Source organism: Sminthopsis crassicaudata, chromosome 3 (assembly GCF_048593235.1).
Source record: "Sminthopsis crassicaudata isolate SCR6 chromosome 3, ASM4859323v1, whole genome shotgun sequence".
Taxonomy (NCBI): Eukaryota; Metazoa; Chordata; class Mammalia; order Dasyuromorphia; family Dasyuridae; genus Sminthopsis; species Sminthopsis crassicaudata.
In genome coordinates this window covers 603820071-603840101 of record NC_133619.1, presented here as the reverse complement: position 1 = coordinate 603840101, position 20031 = coordinate 603820071, and the positions used below count along the sequence as shown (strand labels likewise).

General features: G+C 54.1%; 2 protein-coding genes across 4 annotated transcripts in view; both read left to right on the top strand.

The window, feature by feature from the left end:
• ZDHHC18 (zDHHC palmitoyltransferase 18) overlaps positions 1–10137 on the top strand; it is a 35888-nt gene extending 25751 nt beyond the window's left edge. The window contains exons 6-10 of one of the 3 annotated variants that reach the window (XM_074305697.1): positions 522–624; positions 3912–4024; positions 6195–6294; positions 8753–8830; positions 9475–10137. In XM_074305697.1, the coding sequence (XP_074161798.1) occupies positions 522–624; positions 3912–4024; positions 6195–6294; positions 8753–8794 (358 nt within the window). In that variant the 3' untranslated portion in view covers positions 8795–8830; positions 9475–10137. Of the gene's footprint in view, positions 1–521; positions 625–3911; positions 4025–6194; positions 8295–8752; positions 8831–9474 lie in introns of those variants that run through there. The other 2 variants (XM_074305696.1, XM_074305698.1) reach the window with 2 other exon arrangements.
• A 5504-nt stretch (positions 10138–15641) lies between these two features.
• Positions 15642–17051, top strand: SFN (stratifin). The gene has a single exon (XM_074305695.1). The coding sequence runs from the start codon at positions 15711–15713 to the stop codon at positions 16473–16475; it is 765 nt and encodes a 254-aa protein (XP_074161796.1). The 5' UTR covers positions 15642–15710; the 3' UTR covers positions 16476–17051.
• Positions 17052–20031: the final 2980 nt, after the last annotated feature.

The window sequence follows — 20031 nt, the reverse complement described above, 5'->3', positions numbered from 1 at the left end:
CGCAGCTAAGTTCCTCAGAGCAAGAGGTGTGTAAGTCATTGAGTCTTAGCCCCATGCCACCTGGTGTGGCTGTCCAGAAAGGATGTGCTCCCTGTCAGGAGCCAGGGAAGGAGAGTGCTCCCAGGTACCCTGGGGCCAAGCCCCAGCCATCTCAGGCTAGTTGTGATTGTGATTAGGGTCTCAGACGTGGCCATTCTGAAGCAGTCTCTTCTCACAGCCCCAGACCCTGGTCTTTAAGAGTGACTGTGGGCCAAGTTTCTTCCCAGGGGAGCTTTTACTGTCTGCCTGGGAGCTAAGTCAGGAAGCACTGTTTATCTCCATCTTACAGATGAAGAAACTGATCCATGGAGGGACCATTACCCAGTTCCCAAGTGGCAAATGTAGGTCTAACCCTGTGTTTGCTGTCCCACACTTGTGCCCCTTCTCAGAGATGAGTGTCTCTGCCCACCTGGACATCCCCCAGCTCTTCGTCCCCTCTGCTCCTCTTGAAAAATGTGATTTCCTTGACCTTTTTCCCGCACTGTCCTGGAGCTGGTGATTTGCTTCTTCTCCATCTGGTCCATCTTGGGCCTCTCAGGGTTTCATACTTACCTCGTCGCCTCCAACCTAACAACCAACGAAGACGTAAGTATGGCCAGAGTCCGTTCTGTGTACCAGGTGGGGTGCACGGGGAAAGGACAGGGCCATTGTATCGGCAAAGCCTCTGTGCCCTGCTTTGGGTTTGGCAGGGAACGTAGGGGGCTATCCGGACCCCTAGGCCTGTACAGGCATCTCTTTTACAATGTGGATAACCAGTGGGCACCCAGGCTTTGCTCAAAGGCCTTCTATAACCAGGAATTCATTAGCTCCAGGGCAGCCTGCAACACTTTGGGCCAGCCTCATCAGGCTTGAATCATCTCTGCCACAGCCCATTGCCATTGCTCCTAGTCCTGGGCCCCGGGGCCAGCCGGCTTCCTGGGAGCTCATCAGCTGGTGCTTATGGACTATCCCTGGGCCTCTCCTCTGCGCTGTTCACTGGGGCCGCGCCCCATGCCGGATGCAGACTGGCCCAGATAGAGGCCAGCAGCACTTCTTTGGTCCTGCCCCTTTGGCCCCCATCTTAGTGGGAAAACCCCTGTGTCATAGCTCCCAGAGGCTGAGCGCCTGTGACCCCAGGAGGGCAGCACCAGTCATCTGTAGAGCATTGTCATGAGAACAGCCAGGTCTGAATCTCTGCCTCCCTGAGGGGGGAATGGGCTCAGTGATGACCTTGACTTCAGAGTCTCAGACTTCCCTAGGGAAGTGACAGAGTGGACAGAGCACCAGACTGAGGTAGAGAGCCCACATGGCATCCCGCTTTCCTCAGCCTCAGTTTCCTTATCTGTAAAATGAGAGGGCTGTAAATCTTTGATCCTATTCTTCAAGCTCCTCTAGGGGTCTCTGTCACATGCTGTCTGACCTTTGTCATTATAGCAATAACTGGGAGGAAGGCCCCCAGCACCTTGCTTGGACCCTGATGATGAACAACAGGTTCTTGGCCAGAAGAGCCAAGCCTGGATGGGTTACAGTCAGTGTCGTGGAAGAATTCCTGAATCCCTGAGACCACAGATGTATTTAGTACCTCACATTTATGGTGCTGGAAGGTTTACAAATGTGTTGTGCCCCAATGTTAGGTACTTATACACTGAGTTCACCTTTAAAGGAGTTTACGCCTTTAAAGGAGGTCACTCATTGGTTCACACATCAGACTTCACATCTTTAAGAGAGCATACTTTTAAGGAGTTCCCACAAGCCCAGGGAGTACCCACAAGCCCATTCTCTGGGAGGATATCAAAGCCCACTTCTCTGGGAGTCTGGGGTGAGTCAAGATTTTATTCCCACATCTACCTTCGTGCTGGCTGGAAGCTTTGGATTCAGAGGGAGCTAGAGACTGAAGCTGGCTGGAGACATTTTGACAATTAAAGACATTTTGGCTATTAAAGCTAGCCGGACCCCAGGAAAAGATTCAAGACTTTGAAGGACACAATATAGGATCTGGACTTTAACTCCTGGCTGCATTTTGGGATTATTGAACTGAAACTAAAACTAAGGCTGCCTCCAGAAGCTCCCCAAGGGATCTGCTCCCAGAGAAGGATCACAATTTAGAGACAACAGAACGTCACACCCCAAGACCCCATGAGGTGTGCCGTACAGTGCCTCTCTTACAGATAAACTGAGGCTCATCCAGGGTCTGGCAGTTTGGGGTGACTTCAGGCCCACATGAAGTACTGCATCCTGGGGTTGTGAAAGAAGAGGCAGGTGGGATTGCTGAGCCATAAGGAATCTTTGAAAGATGGTGGCAGACAGGAGAAGCATTGTGCGCCTGAGGAGGACTAGTGGCTCAGTTTTCAAAAAGGAAGAAAATTGAGTTTGCAAATTATAAGACCTGTGAAAATCTCGTGTGGGATTCTTGAGGAAGATGGCAAGATTTTTCAGTGAGTTTAATGGCCAGAACCCAAGAAGTGTCCTGAGTGGTTAGACAGCAGCTTGAAAGGAGCTCTCTGTGGGATCACTTGAACGCTGTCTAATATGTCCATATTTACTTGGATAAAGGACCGAGGGCAGACCTAGCCCGTCTTCACATGTCCCTAAACCAAGAAGAAATGGATGACAGTATTCTACACTCTCGTGATGGCCTAGAACACTGGACAGAATCAAATTGGGCAAAATTTAATAGACATAAATGTCCGGTGCCCTCCTTAGGTTCAACAGAGCAGTTTCACATGTACATGGTAGGGGAGGGAGGAAAGAGCCAGAGTTTTAGTAGATGACGAGGTAAGTGAGTCAGCAGTAAGGTGTGAGACCCAGAAAAGCTACCAGCATCTCCATGACAGGAGGTTTAAGAGGGCAGTGGTCCTCCAACCCCTCAGCTTGGCTGGGCCAAGGTTAGAGTAGTGGCTACAACACAGGGGATTACATCTTGGGAAGGCTATTGGCTGGTTGGGGAGTGTCCAGAGACAGCTAGCATAGTGAAGGACCCTGAGCTAGATGAAATAACCCTCATTCTGTCATGAAGATAGTGTTTCTAAGGCTTTCCTCCAAGCCACCTCTCAAGGTGGGACATCCCAGCAAATGAAGAGACTGCAGCACATTTGTCGTAGAAAATAGCCAGTTCTATGAAGGAAGCAAGACAGATTTGATTGTTCCCATTTACAGACCAAGGTGAATTCCCCAGAGGGATCTCCACTAAGCTGTGTGCTGAGGAGGTCCAACACAGACAGGCGCCAGTCTCAGGAGCACTTTTGTGGTAGCAGAATTGGGAAGGAAGTGGGTGCCCATTGATCAGGTGACAAAGGCATGACTCAAAGAAAGAAATGGGGCATCTCAGTGGCACAGTGGATGGTACATAAGCCCGGGAGTCAGGGGCACCTGAGTTCAAATCCGGCCTCAAACACTTGACACTTACTAGCCATATGAGCATAGGGAAGTCACTTAAACTCAACTGGCTTAAAAAACAAGAAAGAAAGAAATGAAGACCTGGGTGCATGGAGTATCTTGGCGCCTACAAGCTAATGAGAGGTCAGGTGGGAATCCCTGTGCCTCCTGAGGTTTCCCCTCTGCTGGGGAAGAGGGGACTCAGATGCCGACTCATTCTCGAGTATCCACAGCCCAACAGGAAATCTGCTAAGGGCTTGAGAAATGAGTGGCTGGGGGAGGTCACAGGGCACAGGGAGGAGGTGGGCCTCTGGGTCCAGGAGGGTGTAGCCGGGGTGGCAAGGCTCTTCTGGGGCCATGAGCAACTGTCCCCAACTGTGCTTCTGTTTCCTTCCTCTTCACCCCATCACTGACCTCACACCAGCTTCATCTCAGGCCCCCGCCTGCCTCTGTACATGCACGTGGTCCCTTAGAGTTGGCTCTCACTTTGGCTTTACCTTGGCTTCTTCTGCTTATAGATCAAAGGCTCGTGGTCCAATAAGAAAAATATGGAGGCTTCCACCAACCCCTACAGCCATAAAAGTGTTGCTGCCAACTGCTGTGCTGTGCTCTGTGGGCCTCTGCCCCCGAGGTGAGCGGCTTCATCCAGCCCCCTTCCCCTGAGGTGCCCTAAGACAGAGGAGCAGAGAGGGCTATGGAGGCCACCTGCTCCACATGCTCTTTTCAGAGAGGGGAATTGGGGTTTAGGAATGGAGAAATGACAAGACTAAGACCATACAAGGAGTAGGGCTCCCGTCCAGAGGTGAGGGGCGGGGCAAAGGCAGAGAGGCTTCCTTGCCCAGGTCCTGGTGGTCCTTCCTTAGATCCATGTAAGGTACTTGCTACCGAAGTGAAAGACCCCTTGCTTGCTTGCCTGTTGTTAAAGTGGCATATACTGGCATACTTGGAGACCCAGCTGAATTGCTGAGGGCTGCCTATTGATTTGAGGCAGGGGGAGGGAATATGGTGGCTAAGGGCTGGTATCCTGGAGGCCGCAAGGGTGGGGTGGGGGGGCCTCCCTGTCTCAGCCTTAACCCAGGGTCCCTCTCGTCACCAGAGGGAGCTGGTGGGTAGCATTGGGTGTGAGTGGTCAAGCTGGCTTGGCCAGGTGGTAACTGATCCTTCTGCTAGCTTAGAGTCCTTACCCCTCTAGTCACCTCATCCTCTCCCCTGGACTTCCTGTCTGCTGTGTGGCCTCATTGCTGTCTCTCGGCCTCCCTGCAGAATGGAAGGTCCAGAAAGCAGAAGCCCATTCTCTGCCTGCTCCCACTTTATCCATCACCTAAAAGTGATGCCCTAAAGGCAGTAGAACGTAAAGGTAGAACAACCTTAGAGTACATCAAGTCCAGAAACTGAGGTCTGGAGACTTTGTGGGATTTGCCGAGGTCATGCAAGGATTAAGTGGCAGAGAAGGTTTTTAATCCAGCCCCCTCACTCTAGAGCCAGGGTCCTCTTCCCTGTAGCACACTGACTATTTATGGGGGCTTTGATTTCAGTTCCACTGCTCTTGTTTCTGCATTCCCTTCTCTTCCCTTGCTTAGAGGAACGAGCATTAGAAGGCCCCACAACTTGCCTAGGAGGGAGAGAATTCTGCAAGGGACCTGGACAATCCCCAGCAGGGTCTTCATGGCCTGTCAGCCAACAAGTGTTTATTAAGTGCCAAGGACTGGGCTGGGCTATAGGGATACCAAGACAATGATATCCTGCACAATGAAAATTCATCTTCCCCTCTTCTCCGTTGAGAAAGAAAGAAGAAAGTGCATATTGCCAACATGTAGAGTTGAGCAAGACGAGTCCCTTCATTGGCCATGGTTTTTAGAAACGTGTCTCAGTCTGTGCCTTGGCTCCATCAGTCAGAAGGGGGCAACATGCTTCACCCCGAGTTATTTGGAGTTGTGACAGGTCGATACATTGATCAGCGTTGCTAGATCTTTGACCTTGAGCATCGTTGCAATATTGCTGTCACTGTATACAGTGTTCTAACACTGCTCGCTTCACTTTGCATCAGTTCAGAAATCTCAGGTTTTCAGAAACTGCCCCCTTCATCATAGTCATGTTTCATCCCAATCATATACCACAGCCTGCTTAGCCATTCCCAGGTCATGAGCGTCCCCTCCTTCGGCCCCGAGTCTGTTTTGGGGTCTCTGGTGCCACAGAAAGAGCTGCTTAGAAATATTTATTCTATTTGCCCATAACTTTGAGGCAGAGCCCTAGTAGCGGTGTTTCTGGGTCAAAGGGTATGCAGAGTTTACTTTCTTGGGGCCTAGTTCCAAAGTGCTCTCCACAATGACTGGACCTGTTTAATGGCACTCCCCTGACAGGAAGTATTAGCCCGTAGCTGTTCCTCCACTGAGAGTGGGGGATGGTAAGGATGGATGGATAGCCCTTCTCTCTTCATTACCTCCTCCCCCCCATTCATGTGCTTCCTGATTTCCCATCACTGCTGATATTCAAACAGAGGCTGGAGGACCATTTGGGGATATTGTACATTCTCACTTCCAGTAGGGCTGGAACTAAATGTTCTCTGCAGTCTCTTCCAAGCCAGATTCTGCCAGGGCAGAAGGGCATATATTCTAAGGCCTCCTGGTCTGAAAGGGGATGGGCTGGAGCTGTGATTTCAACTGGCCTTCTTTGTGGACCTGGGCCTTCTGGGCCTCCTCACTTCCCCCCCACACACATACAGATGCACATGGAGGGTAGGCACGGCTGCTTGGTGCCAGATGCTCTTGACCCAGTGGTCTCTCACTTTTGTGTCTTTGAAGCTTGATTGACCGGAGGGGATTTGTGCAACCTGACATCCAGTTGCCCTCTCCCACTAAGAATGAGGACCCCACCTGTGGAGCCAAGCCAGACGGCAGCATGGTAGGAGGCCTCCCCTAGAGGAACTGAGTGCTTGCCAGCCTGCCAGTCCCTCTTTCCTGCGCCCACTGCCTCCCTATGCCTGCTGGACCTGCCCCTGTCCCACTGAGGCAGAGCTCCCCAACACCCAAGTCAAGCCTCCTCTTCTTTATTTCGGCATTGCCTCCCCCCACCCAATGGCTGCTCCTGAACTCTTCTGTTGCTGCCCCTCACCCCTTATAGGGGATTTTTCCTCTGCCTAAGTCCAGGAGCCATGTGAAAATGACCAGAGACTCCCCATTGGCTCTCAGCAGGGAGGCAGCAGAACCTCCGCCTGGTCATAGTTGGGGGGGTGGATGAGTGCCCACTTTGCCCTAGAGAACCAGTTTCTTGCCTTTTATTCCCATGTCCGCACCAAGGAGGTCTAACCCTAGATGGACGGACATGGGTGTGAGGGGGCCCCAGACTTTATCACAGTGATGATTGGGGGGCCCTGAAGGCTTGGAGGGTAGAAGAGCAGATCTTAGGGACTGGGAACTTCCCAGGATTTGGGGGTTATGCGTGTCTTTTATCAGGAAGGAGCCAGAGCCACCCAATAGTGAGGGTGGGCAGGGTGATGGGAGGGGGAGGGAGGCAGGATACCCTATTTGAGCTTCTTGGACCGAGGAGCGAGAGCCCTTCCCTCATCCCCCCAAATCTTGGTCCAAGGACCGACCTCCAGGCTGTGCTACCTCCTAGTGCAGGTGAATCACACACAGCCGCGCATGCACACGGACACACACTGGCAATACTTGAAATGGGTCGTACTGAAGCTGCTGGGCATTTTGCACAATTTTATAGAACTCTTTTCTACATAGAATTTTTAAAAGAAAAAAATTCTCAGCCCCGTTGTTTCTCTAGTGCTGGGTGGTGTTGGCAAGAGGCAGGCTGGTTTTGTGATTTTGTTACGAGGGACCTTATGGTTTGTTGTAAGTGTGTCTGTCTGGCTCAGTGTGTGTGTATGTTTTCACTCGCACCCGCCTGGCTGATAGGTTGGCCGGCTCCCACTCCCCCACGTGGCCTGTGTTTCTGGCTTTTTTTATTGCCGCCCCACCTGTGGGGTTCTGAGCCTTAGCAGAAGCAGGCAGGGGAGCGAGAATGAGAGAGAAACAGAGTGTGTGAGTGTGTGTATGTGTGTGTGTGTGTGTGTGTGTGTGTGTGTGTGTGTGTGTGTATGCTGGTTGTGAATGGCAACTTGGAGTTCCCAGGGGGGGCCAAGTCCTCATTCTGGGTGTCCTCCCACACTCTCTTCTCACCCCCCGCTCTCCCCTCCCAACCATGGACTTTGATGTCAGAAGCCTGGTGGCTGGGTGACGCCAGGGCCCCCCTCCCTTCCCCAAGCTGGGCTTCCGGCCTGAAATCTGCCCCGACAGGCCAAAGTGTATTGGGGTGGGGTTATGGGAGTATCAGGAGATTTGAGCAGTTCCTGCAGCCCATGTCCCCTCCCAGCAAGGAAGAGCATCTGAGGCTGGAGCCGGTTGGCAACTCCGCCGACTATTGCCCCTCAGTCTGTGACTTGGGGGACAGGGGCCACTGGAGGGAAGGATCGAGTTTAGGCTTAGCCAAGGGGAGATCAAGCCCCTGGGCTAGAATTCAGCCTAACTCCTCCTCTCTCCTAGATGCCTCAAGCCTTAGCCCCTCTTAGAAGCAGATGAGAAGCCTGGGACTGTCCCAGGTCCTCGGGCCAGCCATCATGGCCCTTAACTGTGATATACTCAGACACTACTGAGAGGAGCTGAGTGGTTGGAACACTCCCATTAAGGTTCCCTCCAGGCTGAGGGGCAAAGGGCCGGAGAGCTGGTCCGTCTAGAAGTAGCAGTCCTCCAGGGACCTCCCAGAGGGCTCAGAGGACCCAAGTGTCAGTCCTTGGTCCTGCTGAGGAGAGCAGGGGTAGTTGGCTTGTGGGGAGGGGGAAGCCCATTTGCCTTTCACTGGAGCCAGTGTTCTTTGTTCCTGCCTGTAATAAAATTTTTATTTTTAAGAGTTGATTTGCTTTGGTTGGTTTTATTTTTCCTTTGAAAAAAGGAGGGAGCTGGCGGGGACTCTGCTTTTCCACCCAGGGTTTGGGTTATCTCTAGGCAGAGCCATAGCTGGTTCAGGCCTGTCGTCTCACCTGCTTCTGACGAGGTTAAGATCACCTAGGCCAGAGTAGAGAGGCCCAAGGGATGGAACCCCCAAGGTGGTGATGGAACCGGGGACTTCTAGGCTCAGGCAGGAAGCATCCTGTTTGTCTATATTCTCCATCTCCTTCATCTCTCACGAGCTCTCTGAGGTCAGAGATGCCCTTTCCTGAACCATCTTCATCTGGTCCCTCCACTCCCAGGAGTTTGGAAGGCCACAGGTCCTAGTTTTGGAGCAGGGGTTCCCCCCACCCCCATGCCCGGGGAGAAGTGCCAGGCAGACACCTTGTAACACTGGCGCTCTCCGGTATCTCCCCTCCCAGGAAGACACCTGTCAGGACTTTGCCATCTCCTGCACAGCCTGAGGGGAGCCAACAGGCCTCCTTGCTAAGGGTTAGCTGGTAAGAGCATCCCTCCCTCCCTCCCGTTGGCGCCCACCCTCATCTCACCATCATTGCATGCCTCACAGAAACCGTTCATCTGTCTGGTGTGGTGTGTTATGTGTGTGTGAGTAGGCGCTTTGTAGGAGGACTGGGTATGGGGGAACTCTCCCTGCCCCCCGAGGGACCAGGCTTAGGCTGGGGAAGTTGGCAGCCTCTCCCACCTGGAATCACTCCTGATGCGTGAGCAGGGCGGAGGACCTGCCTTTCCCTGGGAATCAGGTCCTAGTTGTGCTGGTGGCTGGTAGCTGGTAGAGGAGGGAAGAGGGGGCTGATGGGTAGGCTCCCCTCCTCCAAGTTTTCCTGGGCTCTAGCTAGAGAAGGCTGAAGCCCGCAGGAGCCTCAGTCCAGTTCCAGGGAGGGTGAAGGCCCTCAGTCTCGGTCATCCATCTTCGCTTCCTCCCTTGCAGTACTTTTGGCTTGGTTTGATTCATTCTTTGCTCTTTGTGCCCTCCACAATCCCTTGGTGGCCATTCAGAAGGGGGCCCGCCCCCATGTCAATGCTCACCTCCCCCAGGCCTTCTCCTCCTGTTCCTGCCTGAGCTCCTTTACCTCTAACCTCTCTCTTCTCCTTCCTTGCTGTCCCAATGATGGGGGAATTCCAGTGTGCAAGGGATCTTAAGGAGTTTTTGAGGACTGCAGCCTTCTGCCTCTCTGGGAGAAGCCCCAAGCAGGCAGGGAGTCCAGGATCCCCCCCTGCCTGAAGTCTCGGCCAGTCTGCCACCGTCTGTGCCTCCAGGGTCCGCTCTCTGCCTCCTGTATGTCTGCGCAGCAAGGGTCCCACCCGTCCCCCCGCCTCTCGGGGACAAAGACCCAGCCCCAGAAGAACCTGTTGGGCACTTGTCCTCTCAGTCCCCTCCCCCGCCCTGCCCCTGAGCTGGGACCCTTCCTCTCCCAAATTGTTAGAAGCCATAAAACAGCTGCTAAACCGGTAAGCAATCCCCTCTCCTAGCCTGTTTCCCAAACTCGTAAGGAGCCAGGGCCCTTTGGAAATCTTGCCTTACAGACGTTGTCTAGTTGAACAAGTTTTCTTATGAGTCTTTTGTGCTGATGACGCTGCTGAACAGGTTAGGTGACTGTTCTAAGCACCAGTGGCCTAACTATTCCCACGCTGCCACCAACCCCCCACCCCCTTGAGATTCCAGGTGATACCAGTGCCCTTTGTCCCTAGCTCTCTGGTCCCCATGGGAGAAGTAGGACTGGGCCTCCACAGGGCAAGCTTAGAGGGAGCTGCGGGATCAGGCCTTCTCCAGGCCGGCTCAGCACTGGGGAGGGTGGGCGGGAAGAAGGGCTTGGGGCTGCTTGTCTTTGCCTTTGACCTTTTTTTGAACCAAATAAAGATTGTTCTCCTTGCTGTACATTCCTACCTGTTTTCTGCAGCCTTTACTTGTAGGCCATCCGTTGGGAGGGGGAGAAGTCCCCTGGAGGACGGCTCAGTGGGGTGGCGGGCCCAAGTCACAAAGGGCTCACCTTTTGATCTCCCCAAGAGGGTGGTGGTCCAAAGGCTGTTGTCCACATTTTATAGACAGGAAACTAAAGACAGTGTGAGGTCAGAGCGCATCTGAGTCAGAAGCCATCAGCCAGGAGAACTTCTCCATCCAGAGCTGGAAGGATCTGGGAGTTCATGGAGTCCAACCTCTTCCCTTTCAGATGAGAAAGCTGATACCCTGAGATGTCGCATGGCTTACCCAAGCCAGAGGCAGGGTTTGAACCCAGAGCAGCCTGATGAGCCCCAACCAGGCTGCCTCTCCCAGGTTGGAATCCCAGCTCTTGTCAACTAACATGCAGGGTGACTGATGGCAGAGCGTCAGACTCAGCTAACTCCTTTTCCAGGGGCTCACGCTGCTCATCTCAGTGCCCTGGGAATGGCTGGCCTGAGCTTGGGCCTGGATGCCCAGGGCACTGCTGAGTCTGCCAGCCTGGGGGACAAGGAGCTGATCCCGAAAGGCAGATGAACCATGGGGAGCCAAAAGAACTTGGGTCGGCCCAAGTCCAGGCCCAGGCTCTCTCCATTGTCCCAGCTGGCCCGGGCAGCTCCAATGACCTCAGCTGAGCCTCACGGGAACCCTCTGACTTAAACTCTGTTAACCCCATTTACATGACGTGCGCCTGAGCTTTGGAGGCAGAGTGTGACTCTATAGAGTCTCCGGATTACAAGGTGACACCACTCCGGGCTTTGGGGAAGGCCTTGATAACTGACAGGGCTGCGTACAAATGTGTGTGTGTCAGAGGAAGTCCTTGGTGACTTTGAACAGGGCTGGGTACATATATATGTACGTATATAGCAAGGAAAGCCCTTGGCGACTTTTACAGAACTCCATGTGCGTATATAAAGTTCCATAGCCACTCTTTGGACTGCCATGCATCGACTGTCAGGAGTGGCTCTGGCCAGAAAAGGTCGTGTGCTGGAGTCTCTGCCATGTCTCAATGGTGATGAGCCTCTCCAAATTCCTCCAAAAACAGATCCCCATCTTTCCCCAGGATCCTGCTGAGAGTCTTTCCGGGTTGGTGGAGCCTGTTTAGACTTGTCACAAGCAGGTCCTTCACAGGCCGGAGTCACCTCCATGACATAACCTGGCGTCAGAGAAGATGGGAGCGTAGATGTCAGTTCAGCCTTTCCAGGCAAGCGCCCCTTTCCGACTTCTGACCTAAATCCCCTCTCAGGGCTGATTTTTGAGAGGGTGCATCCGGTGGCTCCCTGCCTTCCTCAGAACAGCCCGAGTGCCAAAGCCAAGCCTGTTATTATCAGTTAATATTTATTGGCACTGAAGGCTTGGGTTCTGCCCTCCTAAAAGGGATGCTCTGAGCAGGGGAGGAGAACCAGCATGGGGAAAGCGGCTGTTTCTGCTGACGCAAGGCCCCGAGCAGGGTGCTCTCATGGAGCTGGGCTGGGAGAGGCCCTCCCAGACCTCCCCACATAGCCAGGCCTGGACCTGCTGCCTCCTCACTGGTAAATGGAAGCCTGGAGGCACAGGGAGGTGCCTAAAACAGGAACTGAGTCAGACGTCAGGAAGGTATTCAATCCAGGCATTCTGACTCCCAGGCAAATTGAGAAGCCAGAGAAAAATTGAAGGGGCCGCGAGGGCCCCTGGATGCTGAGAATGCCGTATGTCTTACCTTGGTCAGAGTTTCCATTCATAACTGCCATTTATAGACCTTTATAATGTATGCAAAGTGTTTTACACACAAACTTTCTCTCTTGGGTCTCACTGATGAACCCCTGAGGATAGTACCTTAAGAATGAGAGCAAAAGCTATCCTAAATACAACTTAATCTGACCACTGCTCTTCACAGATGGGGAAACTGTCTCTGAGAGTTGGTTGCTTCCTAGAACCAGAGCCAAGAAGCCATCCAGTACAGCTCCCTTTATTTTACAGATAAGGAAACTGAGATTCAGACTTATCAAATGATCATCTGTGCAGGCTTTGAATCGTCTTCCTAACTCCACAGACTGCTTTATCCACTGTTCTAACTGGTCCCTATCAAATGAGAGAAGGTCATGTTGACTGGGGATGGGAGGTTTGGAGCCGTGAAGGAAAGCTTCATGGAGAAGATGGCCCCATGAGTTGGGTCTTTGAAGAAAAGGTAAGTGGAGTGCAGTTGACAGTTTTTTGAGAAATTCTGAGAGTTTTTTGAGAAGGGCAGAAGACAATATTAATGATGAGAGGGACCTTAGAGACATCAAATTCAATTCTTTCATCTCGAAATGGAGGCAAATTACCCGGACAGAAGAGACTAGGCAGCCAGGTAGGCAGTGATAGCCAGGACTAGAAGCCAAATCTCATGACTGACAGCAAACATTTATTAAGTGTTACTGTGTGCTGAGCACTGTACTAAGCACTAGAGATTCAAAGAAAGGCAAAATCCAGAAATAACCACAAGCACACCAGTCCCTCCTCTGGAGGAGCTCACAGGCTGAAGGGACAACGTGCAAAGAGCCATGTACAGCTAGGAGCCATTTGCCCAGCAGAAGCTGGAGAGAATCTCCCAGGGAGGGCTTCACCTTCCAGCATGCTGCATTCCCCTCTGTGGACTGGATTATAGTAGGATGACTGATCTGAAGAACCCTGAAGCCCTAGGGCTGGCCCTGCCCTCCTCAAGCACAGCTGAGTTCTGAGTGGAAAGGCTTCGAATAAGTAACTAGCACTCTGGGAAGGTGCCTAGAACCTTCTGGATCCAATCTAGGCTAAGAAATGGGGTGGAAAAGGGGAAAAGTGGGACTATAACGCACTGATCCCAGGATCAGCTCTATATCTGGGAGGGACCTTAGAACAGTGAATGTCAGAACTGAGGGGACACTTAGAGCACAGAATGTTAGAACTGGTAGAAGAGCACAATGTCAGAGCTGGGAGGGCCCTTAGCACCCAGGATGTCAGAGCTGGAAAGAAACTTAGAAAACAGAATATTAGAACTGGGAGAAGCCTTAGAATACAAGATGTCAGAGCTGTGAGAGGTTTCAGGAAACAATGTCAGATTGGGGAGGGGGCATTCATTTAGAGATCATTTAATCCCATTATTTTATCTTATAGTTCATATATTTTTTATAGTTTATAGGCACTGAAGTCTGGAGAGGAGAATATCTTATTCAATGTAACAAGGGCAGCAGTAGCACTAACTACAAGCCCACTGGTCCCCAAAATCTCAGAAAAAAAGCTGGGGACAAACTGGGAACAAACCTTGCCCCCCTTCCCCTCCCGATGGAGAGGGCCTGGCTTGAAATCTCCGCCTCCACAGGCAAAGGAGAGGGACCTAGTCTGGGAATTGCCTGTTATGGAGATGCCCCATGGACTATGGGGACTTCTCCACCCCGGACGTGGATTCCTCCTGTGAGTAAGGTCTGTCTCACTTCTCACCAAAATCTCTCTAATTCACCAGGAGTTGCTCCCTCTGGTTAAGCATGACTCTGTCTTTCCTTAATAGCAAAGAGGCTGCTGTCCTGAGCCTGGAAGGATGATGGCTCACTGTGGGACATCAGACGGGCCTGGGCAGAGGCTGACTCAAGAACAGGCCCCAGGAGGGGGGTACTAAGAGAGCCCCTTGCCCAGGGGTCTTGAGAGAAGCCCAGGTTCCCAGAACAAGAAGCCTCCCCCTGAGCACCAGGCCTGCTCTTTGCAGAGTTGTGGGGTGGAGTTAGAAGCAGGAGCCCCTCGTTATTTGATGGCCACCCCCACCCCATAGGCACTGGGCCAGCTCCTTAGGTGTGGCTCTCCACTGAGGTGGAGCTGGAGCCCCAATTGGTAGGAAGGTGTGATCCAGCGGACCCCGAGGGCATAGGGAAGGGATGCTGCTGCTTGCCCCCTCTGCCAGGAGCAGAGGATGGGCAGAACAAGGTCTGGGAAATAAATTGGAAGTGCCTGAATAAAATCCCATGAGTTCCCCCAAAACAAAACCATGGCCACCCATGGGATCACCACTGCCTCTTAAGGCTCAGGTCCTTCCCTTGGGAGTCACTGTCTCCTGTTCTCTTCTCCCATTTCCACCCAGGAACCAAACTGAGCCCAGGTTCCCTGTTTGCCAGCCTCAGAAAAATCAGTGCAGCCTGGCACTAGGTCAAAGGTGAGTCAGAGAGGAAAGTGGGGCAGCTGACGAAGTCGGTGACCCCACCCTCTGCAGGGCGCCCACATGAGCCTCCCTCATGCTCTGTGGCTTGGGAGGGTGCTGCCAGACACCCAAGGGGGGAGCCCGGCCAGAGCCACATCCCTGGGGAAAGTCCTCCGGTGCCTGGGAACTAGCTGCTGAGTTGAAAGGGAAAATTGCAGCGTAATGGGGTGATATTGGGCCCAACCAGGGTGACTAATTACAAAGGATGGGCCTAGAGCGTCCTTGCTCGTTAAACTCACCTTTAAGTGGCACATGGAGATGCCGCCTCAGTAATCTGGGGGGGAGGGGGAGACAGCCAGTGTGTGGGGGAGGTTGGGAAGAAGGGAGGGGGCAGAGAGAGGGCCCCCAAGGAAGACCAGTAGGATCCAGCACTGCCCATTGCAATGGGCAGGACTTTTTCAGGCTGTGACCACATGGTGCCCACATGGACCTCTTTCTCCTGTGTCTTCTAGACCTGGGCAGGGGCTGAGTAAGGGCAGAGTTTGTTAGAAGGCATCCTGATATACTGCTCAGAAGCCCTTCTATTAAAAGGAGACTTTGCAGAAAGACTTTTTACTTTAATTATAAAGAAAGAAGTACATGCTAAAGTGTTTGGTTTCATTGTCCACTGTTCCCGAACATCTAATTGTTATCAGTTGTCTAAATAAAATGCCTCCACAACGGTTAAAAGGGGGGATGGGGACTTGGTCACAGGGAGACATGGTTTTTGTCACACACCCTTTCACTGAAACATCCACGCGTTCCCCACCCCCACCACACACAGAGGGACCGGACAGTCCGGTCTCTGAAGCCTCCGAGGGACTGACGATTTCCTAAAAACTAGAGGGGTTTGGAGTAATGGCTGAGCTTCAGGCTACTTCCCAAGCCTCCCTGCGGCATGAAGAAGCCCACTGTTGTCAACTTCAGGGGGAGATAAATGGGGAGCGCGGCGATGGGAGGGAAGGCCGGGGGAGCCCCGGCGCAGCTGCCGTAGGTGGGGCCATCCTGCCTTTCTCCTGCTGAGTATCCCCACGATGACTAATGCACCTCTGGCCTGCCCCCTTTTTACCTTTAAGGAGCAGCCAGGAAAAAAAAAAGAAAAAGAGCAGGATCGGGGAGGCAGGAGCCGAGGCCCGGCCCCGCCTCCGGCCCAGCCCTGCCCCTCCCCGCCCCAGCCAAAAAGCCGGGCCGGGCGGGAGAGGCCGAGCAGACGCGAGCCCAGGTGCCCGGGACCCAGCGCAGCCCCAGCCCAGCCCGAGCCATGGAGAGAGGCAGCCTGATCCAGAAGGCCAAGCTGGCGGAGCAGGCCGAGCGCTACGAGGACATGGCCGAGTTCATGAAGGGCGCCGTGGAGAAGGGCGACGAGCTGTCGTGCGAGGAGCGCAACCTGCTCTCCGTGGCCTACAAGAACGTGGTGGGCGGCCAGCGCGCGGCCTGGCGGGTGCTGTCCAGCATCGAGCAGAAGGGCGCGGAGGAGGAGGCCGCCGACGAGAAGGAGCGGGGCCCCGAGGTGCGCGAGTACCGGGAGAAGGTGGAGGGCGAGCTGCGCGGCGTGTGCGGCACCGTGCTGGGCCTGCTCGACTCGCACCTCATCAAGAACGCAGGCGACGTCGAGAGCCAGGTCTTCTACCTGAAGATGAAGGGCGACTACTTCCGCTACCTGGCCGAGGTGGCCGCGGGCGACGACAAGAAGCGCACCATCGACTCGGCGCGCGCCGCCTACCAGGAGGCCATGGACATCAGCAAGAAGGACATGCTGCCCACCAACCCCATCCGCCTGGGCCTGGCGCTCAACTTCTCCGTCTTCCACTACGAGATCGCCAACAGCCCCGAGGAGGCCATCTCCCTGGCCAAGACCACCTTCGACGAGGCCATGGCCGAGCTGCACACGCTGAGCGAGGACTCCTACAAGGACAGCACCCTCATCATGCAGCTGCTGCGAGACAACCTGACCCTGTGGACGGCCGACAGCGCCGGGGAGGAGGGCGGCGACGTGCCGCCCCCCGAGGAGCAGCCCCAGAGCTGAGCCCCGCTCCCCGGCGCCCCGGCGGCCCTTCCGTTCCCCGTCCCGCCCCGGCCTGGCCCCCCTCGGGGGAGAGGACTTGTGTGTGGGGCGGGCCCCCGGATCCCTCTCCCTCCCTGCACCCTCCCTTCTCCCCGGCCCCTCCATTCCCCCCCCCCCACCGTGCGCCCCAGCTCGGGAGCGACTCAGACGCGAGACCGAGGCCGGCTGGGCCGAGAGCTCTGGGAGCGCCTCCTTCCAGCCCCGGGCCAGTAGGGCCGGCGGTGGCGGGAGCCCCGCGACTGTCCCAAGATCCCTGACTCTCTGAGCTGCGCCCCAGCGCTCTCCCTCTCCTGCCCCGGCTCCCTGTGGATCTTAGGGATGGGGAAGTACCGGCCCTTAGGGGCTTGAGAGGGACTGGCCTGGGGGCCCAGAGGCTAGTGTGAGTGTGTGGGAGGAGGAAGGAGTGTGTGAGTGGTTCTGGGTGACAGACAGCGTGTGCTGGCACGCTGGTGAGCGAGTGTGTCTGCGACTGTCAGAGAGCATGTCTGTCTGAGTGTGTGACAAAGTTCCCTCTCAATAAAGAAAGCTTCCCTGACACTCCTTTTGTCTTTTTCAATCTCTGTGGATCGGGAAGCGGTGGGGTTGGGAGGGTTCTATGTTGGGGGGAGGAGAAGGGAGGTGTTGTTTCTGAGACGGGGCTTCCTTCGGGTTCTATACCCCGGGCCTCGCCCCCAATTGGAGCTGGCCCGTCTCTGAGAGCAGCCGGAAGGCATTTGGGGTAGATTACCTTAGAATTAGGTGGGGTTGGGGGGTGGGGTGGGGCTGGGCTTGGTGTAGTGACGGACCTCAAGGACGGGGACTAAGCCCGAATCTCCGGGAGAGTTCACACGGGAGTAGAAGATTTTGAAGGATTCCTTCCTCCGTCCGGGGCCTGCGGTGAGGACCCAGAAGAAACAGCCTGGGTGCCCGACTGAGGAGAAAGTCGGACGTGAGAAAGGCAGATCTGGGTGTGGAGGAGAGGGGAGGTTAGGGAAGTGGTCAGAAGAAAAAGGGAGTCAAGCCAGATCTGCGAAGGGTGAGGCGAAAGCCACAGATCTGAAGGGAGGAGAGAGCAGCTCAGGCGGGAGGGCCGAATTGAGACATCCCATAACAGAGGAGCCTGACCCTTAAGATCTGAGGAAATGCGGAGGAAATGCCTTAGGCCTGAAGAGGGGGTCCACAGGGAGTTCTGAGAGCCAGGTGGGGGGAGTGAGACCCCACCAACCTGAGATGGACACCTAAGAGGGCAATGAGGTGCTCTACGGATGGTTGGGAGACAGGAGGCACCGTTGGAAGCTGGGGCAGACTTAATTCTGGGCCAGCCCAGACCTGGGCTTGGGATTGAACCCCCAGGCCTGAAAGGAGAAAAGAGGATAACGCCATAGAGGCTGTGGGAGGGAAAGGGGACTGAGACAGCTCAGATCTGAGCGAGATTGGACACCCCAAGTCTGAATGGAGGGGGGAGGGGTGAGACAGTCCATATATGGGATTAGATACTTTAGGTCTGAAGGAAGGAGGATGAGATGTCCGGAGTATGAAGCAGAAGGGAAACCGGGAAGGGGGGTGGGGTTGGGAGCAAGAGGTGAGAAAGCTCAGGCGTGAGGAGGGTGGTTCCCTCTGCAGGGTGGGTCACAAAAGATGGCTCCTGAAAACTGGCTCACATCCAGCCCCCAAACCCATCCCTAGGCTCCGTCCTATCTCCTGCCTCAGGCCAAAGCCTGCAACTATCCTAGGAGCCCCTCCTTTACTCCAACCCCCCAATCAAAAATACCTTCTTCCCATTTTAGCTTCTCTACAGCGCTCCTCTCATGCCATCCCAGTTCAATCCTTGTCTTTCCTCCTTTGCTCCCCAAAACTTCCCAGGTATCCTTCACGCTCCCCATCCCTGGAACCCCTTATCCTCTGATATCCGGGATATCTGTCACCCCTTCCCTTTCCGCCCCTTCTAACTCTTGCTCCCCTTCCATTCATAAACTATCCTGAAACCTGGGTCCCCCTTCCCTCCTCTTCCACTCCTCTGCGAAGGCGAAACCCTGCAGCCCGTATTCCACCTCCCTTTCCCTGCCTCCTGTCCCGGGCTGTTGGGGGCGCCGCCCAGGTTAAAGCCAGTACAAGTCTGGGTGCAGGGCCGCCCCTGGAGACCCCGCCCAGCGCTTGGCTAACCAATGGGGAGAGCGGCCGTCGGAACGGACTGCTCTGCAGAGTCCCAGGATCTCCCGGGAGGAGGGAGAGGCCGCGGAGGGAAGGAGAGAGGAAGGGGGAGGGGAGGAGAGGGGAGGGCTGGGGAGCCGAGGGTGGGGGAAGGTGAGGCGCTGGAGGCGCTGTTCCGGTTTCACTCAAACAAGTCTTCACCCGTCCTGCACCGGGGGAGTTCAGCTCAATTTCTCTCCTCAGCTCCCCCCACCCCCCGCAGGGGGAAGGAAGGGGCCCCAGCCCGAGGTTTCTGAATCAGCTCCCAGCTCAATCGTGGGGTCGGGTTAACGCCCACCCCCAGGCCCAGGAGGATGAGCAGCAAGGAGACCCCCGGAGTAACCAGAGGGAAAACACAGAATGAAGAGTAACCTATTTCCTAAACTCCAGTTTGCCTATTGGACATCTCCAATTGGGTAAACCAGAGGCATTTTAAACTTAACATGTCCAAAACTAAACTGAACTTATTCATTCTCCCTATCTCTCCCCTTTTCCTTCCCCCCCCCCTTAGGCAATTGGGGTTAAGTGACTTGACCAGGGTCACACAGACAGGAAGTATTAGAGGCCATATTTGAGCTCAGGCCCTCCTGACTTCAGGACCGGTGCTATTTTAAAAATTTTGAGTCCAAAATTTTCTCCCTCCCTCACACCCATTGAGAAGACAATCAATCTGATACCCATTTATATAGATGAAGTCATACAAAACACATTTGCATATTCCCCTTATTGAAAAATTAAATCAAGAAAAATAAAGTGAAAAAATGTTTCCGTTTGCCCTGGGAGTCTACCTTTTCTTTCTCTTGAGTAGACAGAATTTCCCTTTATGAGTTATTTAGAATCATGGTGGACTGTTGTATTAATCAGAGTTACATCCCCTTTACAGCAGAGAACATCACCATCCTGCCAGCGTGCCCAGGGTGGGCACCCTACGGTGTCATCCTCAATTCCTCATTCTCATTCCTCATATGTGCGCTGCTGTCAAATCCCGGAGGCTCGCTGTCTTCAACTGGCTGCTGTAGGCCCATTTCTCTCCTCTGACATTGTCCTGTCTTGGGCCAGGCCCTCTTCACCTCCTTCTTGGACTACTCCAGGAGCCTGCTGATGCGTCTCTCCCTCTCCACTCTGTCCTCCGTGAAGCTATCAAATGAGTCTTTCTAAACCAAAAGTCTGACCACGTCTCTCATCCTGATCAATAAATGTCAGTAGCTCTCTATCACCTCCAAGATCAAACATAAAATCCTCCGTTTGACTTCTAAAACTTCAGAACCTTTCCTACCTTTTTAGGCTTCTTATATCTCACTTCCTTCAACTTACCCTTCCATCCAATGACTGGCCTCCTCGCTGATCC